Source organism: Lepus europaeus, chromosome 7 (assembly GCF_033115175.1).
Source record: "Lepus europaeus isolate LE1 chromosome 7, mLepTim1.pri, whole genome shotgun sequence".
Taxonomy (NCBI): domain Eukaryota; kingdom Metazoa; phylum Chordata; class Mammalia; order Lagomorpha; family Leporidae; genus Lepus; species Lepus europaeus.
The window spans coordinates 15,672,510-15,684,867 of NC_084833.1; the positions used below are offsets into that span (position 1 = coordinate 15,672,510).

Consider the following 12,358-nt stretch of genomic DNA (forward strand, 5'->3'; position numbering starts at 1 on the left):
AAATGGGTTGTTTGTTTTGTTGTTGTTGAGTTTCTTGATCTCTTTGTAGATTCTGATTATTAATCCTCTATTAGTTGCATAATTTGCAAATATTCTCTCCCATTCTGCTGGTTGCCTCTGCACTTTCCTGATTGTTTCTTTTGCCGTACAGAAACTTCTTGATTTGATGTGCATGGCAAACAGCTTCTTAAACCAACATCCTCTGCTTCCCAAGGATGACTTAGCAGGAAACTGGAGTCAGGAACAGAGCTGGGATCTCCAGCACCCTGAGTGGTATGAGACAATCTCAAAAATTATGTATGAAAAATTGTTCACCTTATCTGATGTTTGAGCAGAGAACATACAAAAAAAATCTAGATTTTTCAAAACAATCATGGCATGTTTTAATTTCCACAAAAATTGAACTGGGATCTCATGAAAGACAGCAAGCACAGCATGTTAAAAAAAAACACATATTTTTCTGTGTTTGGGTTACATGCCTATCGATGGGTTTAAATAAATAATTTTTAAAAAGAATAAATAAGAAGAAGAAAAGTGAAAGAATCGAGCCAATATCAATTACAAAGGTTATTACATAAAATATATAGAAATACTGTACCTCTTTCCTGAAAGTAATACTAAACAATTAAATGATATTTGGCAGTGCAGAGATACCACCCATCCCAGGAAGCTTAATGGCAAGGGGAGACTCAAATGCAGGGGTCAGTCCAAAGAATATAACTTTAGAGATTGGAGTAGAATGATTGCCAAAAGGTAGTAGTTTTCTAGAACTTTAATTGATACACCAGAGAAGAGGCCCTCCTGGGTGAATGACACTATTCTTATTTGAGTAGCTTACTTTTAAAGCAAGCAATAAACATTTAACATCACAGTGACTCTTGTTAGAGAGTATGTCTTAAACAATTTGCAAGATAAAGATCACTTATATTCTCATAGTCATTTTCATGTCAATCTTTAAAGGTAAGCTATAATTTTATTATTAGACTTTTATTTAAGGATATTTCTAAATTTGAGGATCAAGTTTTAATTAATAAAACAGGGACACATGGAATTCTAAGGTTGACCTGAAAATTAGTTAATTAATATAAATCATGTATCTCTTAGCTTCCTAAATTCTAAAGTTAAATAAAATTAAAATATATCAAATAAAGAGAAAGATGACATTAATAAAAAGGATTCATTTAAGGTAAAGTTGAAAACCTAGCACTAATAGAAACACAGGAATAGCTGATCACTCCTATTTGAAAATATATTAACTCAAAAGAATCAGCTAATTTGGGCTAGGAAATATACAGGGGTAGCAGGCTACAGGAAATAAAAAAGATAAATATTTGTTTTGGAAAGTTGCAGAACAAACATTAAGAAAGTGTAGGAACTGTCTAGCAGTGTCAAACTGGATGGCACTAATACGAAGAAGCAAAGGGGTTTTTGTTTTGGATTGTATTTTAGCCCTGTCCACATGCTTTGGACACTTGTATGAACACAGTAAATGAGTTAGATTTAATCCAAATCACAACTTTAGAGGACATTAGAAAGAGAAAATTGAGAAAAGGTATTGCATTTACTAAAAAGGAATCACAGCGGTAGAGAATCTCATGTGGTTAAGAAGGTATATATGAAAAACTTTTGTAAGGAATTGGCCATATACCTGTCTAGGTTAAATATTAATTCATATTCATCATATACTGGATAGTGGTTCTAACAGGGAAAGCTGATGAACAACATATTTTAGCAATGTTTTCATATTTATTATAAATGATGGGAGAAGTACATAAGAAGAGCAGTAATAATATATATATTTATTCTCTCAGTAGCAAGGAATTAGTTTAAGAAAATGGATTCTTGTTGAAATATAAAACAGAGGATTTCAAACTCATTGTGAATCAAAAAATAAAAGCATCAAAAGGAAAGTTTTGAGTTAAAAGAAGATGGAAAATGACAAACATAAAGAAAAGTAATCAACATAGACCAAACGATAGGAGTCTGCACCATAATTCCAGTCTTAAAGGTGAAAAAATAAGATTTTTGTTTAAAATATAAACAAGATGTATTTATCAATATTCCTAATATTATTATAGACCAGTCTAATAAAATATTAAGTTTCTTTCTTGAATTGATTTTAGCTGTGTATTATTTCTGAAGTATCAAATGTCATTTCCTAAAAGCAAAAAAAGTTAATTTTGGAAAATAATTAAGATGGTATGCGAGCATATTCATACACCTGATCCAGGTAGCATAGGAGACCATTGTAATTCAAATCTGAATAAATTAATCATCTTGAATTTATCATATCTGCAGATGGAGAGCAAATTAAAACAGGAAAATCAAATACCACTACAATTATGGAATTTGTCCTCCTGGGGTTTTCAGATATTCCCAATCTCCGGTGGATTCTGTTTGGAATATTTTCCCTCCTCTATCTGACAATATTGATGTGCAACAGCATCATAATATTAATAACTATTATGGACCCCATTCTCCAGACCCCTATGTATTTTTTTCTGAGCAATTTTTCCTTTCTGGAAATCTGTTATGTAACAGTCACTATCCCAAGGATGCTCATGGACCTTTGTACCCAGAAAGGAAATATCTCTTTTCTTGCCTGCGCTGCACAAATGTGTTTTGTGCTTATGCTGGGAGGCACAGAGTGCCTCCTTCTGACAGTGATGGCCTATGACCGCTACGTGGCCATTTGTAACCCTCTGCACTATTCTATAGTCATGAACCACAAGTTCTGTACCCAGCTGGTGACTGCCTCCTGGGTCCTCACAGCTCCAGTTGTAATAGGGCAAACATGGCAGATTTTTTCTTTGCCCTTTTGTGGGTCTAATAAAATTAATCAATTTTTCTGTGACATCCCCCCAGTACTTAAGCTAGCTTGCGGGGACACATTTGTGAATGAAATAGCAGTCTATGTAGTGGCAGTGGTGTTTGTCATGGTACCATTTATGCTGATTGTTGTTTCCTATGGCAAAATTATCTCCAGTATTTTGAAATTGTCATCAGCCAGAGGAAGGGCTAAGGCCTTCTCCACCTGTTCTTCTCATCTGATTGTAGTCATCCTATTCTATGGAACAGCTGGTATCACTTACTTACAACCCAAACCAAATCTCTCTGAAGGAATGGGGAAGCTCATCTCTCTCTTCTATACCATTTTAATCCCAACTTTGAATCCTATTATATATGCTCTGAGGAACAAAGACATCATGTTGGCACTGAGAAAACTCTTGACTAAATTACTGCCTTGAATAAGAGACCTGAACCTACAGGAAACCAAAATGCCTTGTAGAAAATTTGTCATGCAGTTCAAGTTAGGGAAAAAAAAAAAAAAACAAAAAACAAACAAACAAACAAAAAAAAAACACTTTTGACTCTGTTCCTAAATAGTGGTAATATGCTAACAACCCACATTATTTCAAGGGACCTTTGTGCTGTAGAATTTAGTTACATGCTTCAATGTAATCAGAGTGCAAATGAACTCAAGAGCAAGTATGTCATTTTGTGCCTGAAAATGCTTAAAATGCTACTGAGTGTGCTGCATCACCAGGGACCGGGTCATGCTATATGTATTTTCAATTGCCTCATTGCTTTCAGATTAATTTTCTACTCTTCTCCCATCCTCTGGCTGGATTTAGCCAACAAAAAATACTATAAGCACTACAATGGTGGAAGCAGGGATATTTGGGGATTGTATTTGCATTTTCCCACTTCTAATATTTCTTCCCATGACCTTTTAAGACTAAAAATCATGAAGGTCTTCATTCCTCTATTGTCTAATCTTATGATTTTCCCTGATATTGCGTTTCCCTCCCATTGTAGTTTCAAGAATTACTTTGATAATATCTAATTACTATTAGAAGTCTTGACTGTATTTGCCATAAATTACTCACATGTGTATGTAGTGGTTTAAACCCTGATTGCTCAAGACACATCTCCACACAGAACTTACAAGTGTAACCTTATAAGGATCTTTATAAATATGGTTAAGCTGAGAATTCTGAGCTATGATTACCATGGATTAGGCTGGACACCAAATTCAATGACTATCCTCAATAAAAAAGAGAGAGAAGCAGATGAAGTTTCAAAAAGAAGGAGAAACAGAAAACATACATGAAAGTGGAGGCGGAGAATGGAGTGATTCCGTGACAAATCAAGGAAGCCCAAGAGCCGCCAAAAGCTGGAAGAGGCAAGAGGAGAGACTTCCCTTTCCTTTTTCAAAGGAAACGAAGACCTAACAATACTGTGATTTTGGACACTGGTCTTAAAACTGTGAGAGACTAATTTTCAGATGTTTTAAGCTATCATAATTGTGGTAATTTGTTAAGGTATACCTTGAAAACTAGTAGAACATAAAGAGTTTACTCATTAAAATTCTTTGACTTGAGTCATACAGAATGAATTCTGTACCCTTTTAAGCAACAGCTAAAATACTATGCTACCACCTCCATTTATATTATTGCATACATACATTTAGGGGAACTTGGCATATTTTTTCTTTTGACTCAAAATAAAAATATTTGTCCTGTTACTTTAAAGTTGAGTAAATGAAGTCTTATCTTGTGGGGGATTATACTTGTCCAAGAATCATTACGAACACATATTTTGTTGCAAAATGGTTGTTAAAGGTCTGTTTTCTTAAAAGAAGCAAAACGATACCATAACCAAAGGAAAGTCCCTCTTGGGTAGAAAATCATGACACTGGAGTACATCTACGCTGTACAATACTACATAGCCTCTCAAGACAATGTTTTAGAGCAATTCCATTGAATAAATTCCCACTTTCCTAACATGTAAGAAATTTTGTAAATTATTTATAAAACATTTTTTATTTTTTGCAAAACCAAGGGTAGCAGTGCAAAATTACATACAGCAGTTTGTATGTGCATGTTTGTAGTAGATGGTCTTCATAAAAGCAGTGCCCAGTACAATACAGATTAAAAGATAATATTGACTTCCTCATAGTGCTAGGATTTCTCAGGATTCCTGTTTGTCTTTCAATTTACTGATAGGCTAGATTTCCTACACTGAAAATATAATAGGTATGTCATAACAAATGACTCATTTTGGTTCTGAAAATGTAAATCCATGTAGCAAAGAAATGTTTGCATGTCTCTAAATGTCTTAAAGCGTCTTTAGCATAAAGCAGGTAAATTTCAATATCAGCCAAATCATGTTTGATTATTTTAAATAAAATATTATGATCTAAGAGGAACCTCATGTAAGATCATTTTGTAAAAATAACTAAAAAGTATACAACAATAGATTCAGAGATGGAAAAGTTCATGATGGTAAAAAAACAGGTATAGTTTAAAAAAATGATCAACTGCATAAAAACTGAAAATAAATAGAATTATATTCTTTAAAAAATAAAGACAAAATTGTCAACAAGTATTCAGTTAGTGAATTGATCCTCAGTATCTATCAAATAAAATGTATAAAAATATACATACTGAAATATAACTTCTCAGTCTTTGATAACTCAAAAAGATAAAATGGTTGAATATCTATGGTTATTGAGAATCTCATAAATGATAAATATGTTTCTTAAGATAACAAAAGATATGTATAAATATTTGTTAATATATTTTTTCATGATGATAATATAAAAACATTCTAACACTAAATAAAAGCAAAAATAAAAATGCTTGAGAAACGCAAAACATGGCACTTAAAGTGAAGCACCTGATAAATGTGGCTAATAATAATCCTATAGCCCAGTTTTGATTTCTGTGTGCTTCACCTCAAATATATTACCAAGGTGAGCATGACCAATGCCAGGTTGTGGAACTCTAGGTAGATTGACAAATATTGCAAATACTTACTAGTCAAACAAATGATCAATAATCTTTTACCAAAGCTTCACTACATAATAGGGTATTTTGAAACATAATGACTAATAGCAATAAAGATTTTTTTTTTTATTTTGAAAGAAGAAATAAACAGGAATGCAGTTTCAAAGTTCATGAGCAGTGAGAGCCATAGCTGCATGGAAAAGAGGACACATGGTGCACTTACAAAATGTTTCATAGGAGAGTTGAAGAATGATTGAAAAACACAATAGAAAAACATGATCTTGCTGCTGTGAATATGAAAATTCACACAATGGATAAATAATGAATGTTGAATTATTATGGAGCATCAAAATTATATCATTAGTTTTTTACTTCTGAATCCACGCTCCATATATTATTATTTAATAACAATTATACTCTGAGTTTTTGAGTCATTCCATTTTCTAGTTTGTTCTAGGTAATATAAGGGAGACCTATGGCTGAATTTCTTTCTCTCCCGCTTGTCTTACGATAGTAAGATTTGTGTGCCTTGGGTATGTTAAACATGATCCACAAGCTACAGAAAAGCTATAGAGATTTAAAACAATGTATGTGAAATTGTCAAAATATCTTGAGTGTAGGCAAAGCAGCTTTCATTTATCCAACAGCAACCAAAATTAATGATAAGCATTCCACTGGAGAATGTTAGAAATTTACATGTGTCTGCTTCAAAATTCTCTTTACTAATATACAGAATAAGAAGACTCACATTTTTTGTTCACAGATAAGCAAAAATGAAATTGAATAATTCTAAAATCTTTCATTTCACAAAATTTTTCATGAGGAAATGGAGGCACCTATTAGAGCAATGATTTATATTTTTTCTTGTTACATCAATAAAATTTGACTTTGGGGGCTTGTTTCTCTTTACATGCAAAATTATTTATTTTTACAACCAGCTAAAAAGTTTTATGTCAAGGTCCAGCATGGTGCCATAGTGGGTTAAGCTGCTTCCTGCAACATCAGCATCCCCTGTGGGCACTGGTTCATGTCCCGGCTGCTCAACTTCCAATCCAGCTCCCTGCTAATGTGCCTGAGAAGGCTGCAGAAGATGGCCCAAATCCCTGGGCTCCTGTACCCATATGGGAACCAGGATGAAGCTCCCCACTCCAGGCTTCCACCTGGCCCAGCCTGGTTGCTGTCTTTATTTGGGGATTTAAGATTCTCTCCTCTCTCTCTCTCTCCCTCTCTCTCTGTAACACAGCCTTTCAAATAAAGTAAATCAATCTTTTTTAGAAAAGTTTTTATTTGTTTATTTATTTATTTTTAGTTGACAGGTAGAGTTATAGAAATTGAGAGAGAGGGACAGAGAGAAAGGTCTTCCTTCCGTTGGTTCACTCCCCAAATGGCCACTATGGCTGGTGCTGCACCAATTGGAAGCTAGTAGCCAGGTGCTTCCTCCTGATGTCCTACGTGGATGCAGGGGCCCAAGCACTTGGGCCAACCTCCACTGCCCTCCCGGGCCACAGCAGAGAGCTGGACTAGGAAAAGGAGCAACCTTGACCAGAACCTGGCACCCATACTGGATGCAGGCGCCGCAGGTGAAGGATTAACCAAGTGAGCCTTGGCGCCGGCCTCTTCAAAAAAAATTTTATGTCCTGCACTCTAAATTTTGTGTCATAGTTAGGTTAGTTTTCTTTACTCCAAAACTATTACAGTTTTAAAAATTGGCTGGAGCCACGGCTCACTTGGTTAATCCTTTGTCTGCGGTGCTGGCACCCTGGGGTTCTAGTCCAGGTTGGGGTGCTGGTCCTGTCCCGGTTGCTCCTCTTCCAGTCCAGCTCTCTGCTGTGGCCCAGGAAGGCAGTGGAAGATGGCCCAAGTGTTTGGACCCTGCACCTGCATGGGAGACCAGGAGGAAGCACTTGGCTCCTGGCTTCGGATCGGCACAGTGCACCGCCGGAGCAGCCATTGGGGGGTGAACCAACGGAAAAGATCTTTCTCTCTGTCTCTCTCTCTCTCACTGTCTAACTCTGCCTGTCAAAAAAAAAAAATGATTTCATTATTTTACTTTCTAAAATATTTTAAAAGTATATGCTTTAAAGTTTTTCTTGTGGTTGTGTTAACTATGAATGTGTTTTTCCTATAAAGTTTCTAGGTTATCTGAATAATATTTGTTCTAAGTATCCACATGTCAGAAATTTCATGTTATCTTTATGATAAACTTTCACATATATATATGAGTATTCTTCTGGGTTTTCTATTCTATGAGTCAGATCTTTATTTCCATCTCAATATATACCAAACTTTATTTTGAGGTTTGGAATTATTTTCAGTAGTTAAATCTTGGGTGTGCACCTGTGATAGCATAGGCCAACTGTCACCCTACTCCTTTTCTATGTCCTTTCCCATCCTCTTCCCCCATTGTACCTCCCTACCCACTGCTCAGCCACCTTCCTAGGCCTCCTTACCTTGCCAGGATCTCTGGTAATGATTTACCAAATGAAATAAAACATCATTTTATTAGTGGCTTTAGGCATTTAGCTAGAGGCCAATATTTGTAACCTATGCCAATTCTTGAACAGTTGTCATTGATGGATTTGAAGCATAGAAGAGGCAAATTTCTGACATCTTTTATTTTTTCTCAAATTCTCATTTTATCCTTAATGGCGTTTACTATAATAGCTTATTTCAGGTGCTACACAAGCAAGCCCATGAAGGTTAGAGCAAAGAGGATTAAAAATAAATAAAACATGTGTGAGTACTAAAACTAATACAAACAGAGGCTCCACGTGTAGCATTCAAAATAGATGAGGCAAGAATTGGATGTGTGTCAGTTTTGAATGATTTTATATAGCGCTACTCAGCACTCCATTCAAGTCTAAGTAAAATGTGCTGTGCACTCTATTCCATGGAGAAACTGAGTATGGGATATTCTGGACCCAGTGAGAGCTATCTGAGAAAAATTAAATGATACAAATCAGTGGGTGCTAAAAAGATGCTTGATTTTAATTAGAAATTTAAATGTATTGGATAGAAGAGGTCTCTGGGGTAGGGTAAACTATCTTTATTTAAGGAACATTTTATGTTTAGAAAGAACAGGATATTATTAGAGTTAGCTGAACAGCTTTGATCATACAATTCATCTCACCTAAAGTAATTTAAACATCTAATTGTTTAAACCCTCTACAGTGAGAGGCTGATATAATGGTAAATATAAACTATTTTATGCTAATATTCATATTTTAATTCACAATATTTTAAAATTAAAAATTAACATTTTATATAAAACAGGATATATATTAATTTATCAGTTTTTGTATATTTCTTATTTAACACTTTACAGTGATATAATAATTAACACTACTATGAATCATTTTAAAATACAGAAACTGTACAAAATGGTATAATTTTCCAAGTGTATGTAATATTGTCAGAAACATAATTTTGAGCCAACATATAAATACAAATTGGTCATATATGTGTATTTAGTCTTGTTGATAACGCCACAAGAACATTTTAACTAAAACTGTCCATTTAATAACTATGTAATCATTGAGGAATACAAGTAATTTTGTTTTTAAGAAAAATATTATTTTATAGAATTAAGAACTTGGTAAATAACAATTTAAAGTTCAATATATTATTTCAATCATTAGTGTATACCAAATATGCAAACATGGCTAAAGTTTATAGAACTTCTGATGTCTAGCTGCATTAGAATATTATTGTACATTCCCTTAGTCATTTGCAATCAAGGCTTGACTTTAAAACAGACATATTTACTTTCCTTAATTATTATAAAATATTTATATGAGTGCTTAATATAGATAATTTTATAAGATAATATTTCTTCACTTTCTACATTGTTCCTTCTTAAGACAAACATACAAGTTATATGTATTGCACTTTATGAACTGATAATTTCACCAACAACAATTCGGATTCTACAGTGAGAAACTATATTTGAATCAGCATTGGAAATGGTTTTAATGAGTCAAATTATTTATATTAAATGTGTCATTTGCAAAGTTAATGCATAAATAGTGGAATATTTGTTCTCTTTTGCATTAGCAGTTTTCTATTTTTATGATTTTTTCAGTTAAATACTGTCTTACGGTAAATGTTTGGGACAGTATTAACCTGTATCAGAGTACCTTGGTTCATTTCCTGGCTTCACTCCCAAATCCAGCTTTTTACAAATGGGAGGCACTGGTCATGGCTCAAGTACTTGGGTCACTGCTACCCACATTGGAGACCTGGATTGAGTTTCCAGCTTTGGCCAGATACAAATCACTCCTACTGTAGGAATTTGGGTGAGTGAACCAGCAGGTGAAAGCTGTCAGTCTTTCTCTTTCTTTCCTTTTGATAAATGCAACTTAAAAAAAGAAGAAAAATATACTTAAAAATTTAAATAGTATCTCTTGTTTTACCTCACTTCCATATCAAATATTGAGTACCATAAAAGGTATACAACCATTATCTCATATATATAGTGATCTCAAGTTAAAAAAATAGTTAACTCTTCTTACCTCTTTGATTATTCAGCAGTAGACAAATAAAAGTCATAATGATTAGGTAAAATAGCTACCCTCTGAGCTGAAGAGTGTTTTGTACTCTTGGTATTTGATTAACCAGAATAGAAATAATAATATTAAAAATATTGTAAAAAATTCATGGATATTTCATCATGAGAGTTTACAACTTTAGTAATCTTCTGATGACTTAATTAAGAGCTCACACATCACACATTTCCCCAATAAAAATTCAAAGATAATTTTCCATGTTCCTTAAAACAATGACTTCAGAAAAATAAACATTTAATTTATAATAACAATAATAATAACTAATATTTATATAGACTTATAATTTTCTGGAATTCTTAGAGTATTTTACACATTTTAAGATTATTAATTCACATAATAATCATAAGTATTGATGCCATTGTCACCCCACGTTATAGCTGAAAAAACTATGACACACAGGGAGATAAAGCAATTTGCATGAGTCATGCAGAATGTATGTAGAGGAGCCCTGATTCAATTACAGCCCATCTTTGTAGGATTATGTCCCATATTCACAATAATACAATGTTTGGTGGACAACGTGCAAACCACCAGGTTGGATAAACAAATCAGAGTTGTGGCCAGTGAGGAGTGGAACTGTAAGAGGCATTGGTTTTAACACTGAAAAAGTACCATAATGCTCTTAAAGCTATATCTTTAAAATATATGAAATTATTCCCTAAACTAAAACAATGTTAACAAAAACAGGAGCTAAACCTAGCCCTTGAGCACTTTACAGATGGCCAGTTAGCATTGACTGTACATGTGAAATACACACCAGATCTGGAAGATGACATGAAAAGCAAAGAATGTGAAATATCTCACTAAAATTATATATTGGTTGAATTTTACTGTGCCAATATTTCAGACATTTTGATTAAATTAAATTTGATATTAAAAATTTAAAAAAAGAAGCATTCAGTTTCAGGATCAGCATTGCAAATGAGTGAATATCTTTTAATTTTTTAACCAAAGTCTCACTTGGCTTACCTATTCCTGTCCCTGAAGAAAAGAGAATGCAAAAATAATTACCAGCCAGGTAACCCAACAATTCCATTAAATGCAATTTTTCTAGGCAATGTGTTAATAGTCCTAAAACTAATGTTTTAAGAACATAATATATTTTTTCATCTCCATAAAGGTAGAATCATGACTAATAATAATGTAGTTAATATTGACCAATGATAATTTTAATAATGTGATATCATTTAATTTTGAAAGTAATGAATCATATCTTTAAAAATCATTTTTTATTGTTCATATAACAAATCACTGAGTTAGGATTCCAACTGAAGTCCAACAAAGAAACTTATTTATTATGAAGAGCAGCAAAGATTGTCATATTGCACAGAGCATAAGGAATTTAACTCATAGCCACATGTCTTTTCTCCCCACACACCTACACATAGGTATTTTATAATACATAGGCTTTCTTTATTTGCCCTGAGTCACTCTCTTTATTATTTCTCTCTGAATCCTTGTCTCCATGCTTCTTTTATTGAATAAAACCCTTTTATATTTCCCACATAGTATCCTACCAAGATATGTTTCTTTAGTTCTGTGTGTGATGAAATATTCTCTCACTATTTTAAAAGTGCTTAACATAATGAACTATAAATAAAGACAGTAATGATCAAATGAAATGATGGAAAGAAAGAAAGAGCTGAAATAGGCAAAGAAAATGTAGGGAAGAACACATTCTATGAAGCATGACTGAGAACAGTCACAGATAAAAACAATTGGTTTGCAGGAAATGTAATTCATTGAAATTGAGATCACATGGAAAAGCTATGGCTCTGTCTTGAGTGATTGGCAATTGTTCCTGTGTCTGTGCTGGATAAAAAAAAATGATTAGACATATTGTGGGCTGCTGTAGAAGGTAGGTTAGAATGATTCTAAAAAAGTTTCAGAGAGTGTGCCCAGTGGCAATGCACAGGCTTTAAAGCAGGAAAAATGTGAAACAGATAATTATAGAATTCTTATAGCAGAAACTAACTGCAGCAATTATAAACATTGACCTGG

General features: G+C 33.6%; 1 protein-coding gene across 1 annotated transcript; it reads left to right on the forward strand.

The window, feature by feature from the left end:
- The first annotated feature begins 2,282 nt into the window (after positions 1-2,282).
- LOC133763654 (olfactory receptor 10AG1-like) lies at positions 2,283-3,248 on the forward strand. The gene has a single exon (XM_062197452.1). It carries the CDS (start codon positions 2,343-2,345, stop codon positions 3,246-3,248), a length of 906 nt encoding a protein of 301 aa, XP_062053436.1. The 5' UTR covers positions 2,283-2,342.
- The last annotated feature ends 9,110 nt before the right edge of the window (positions 3,249-12,358 follow it).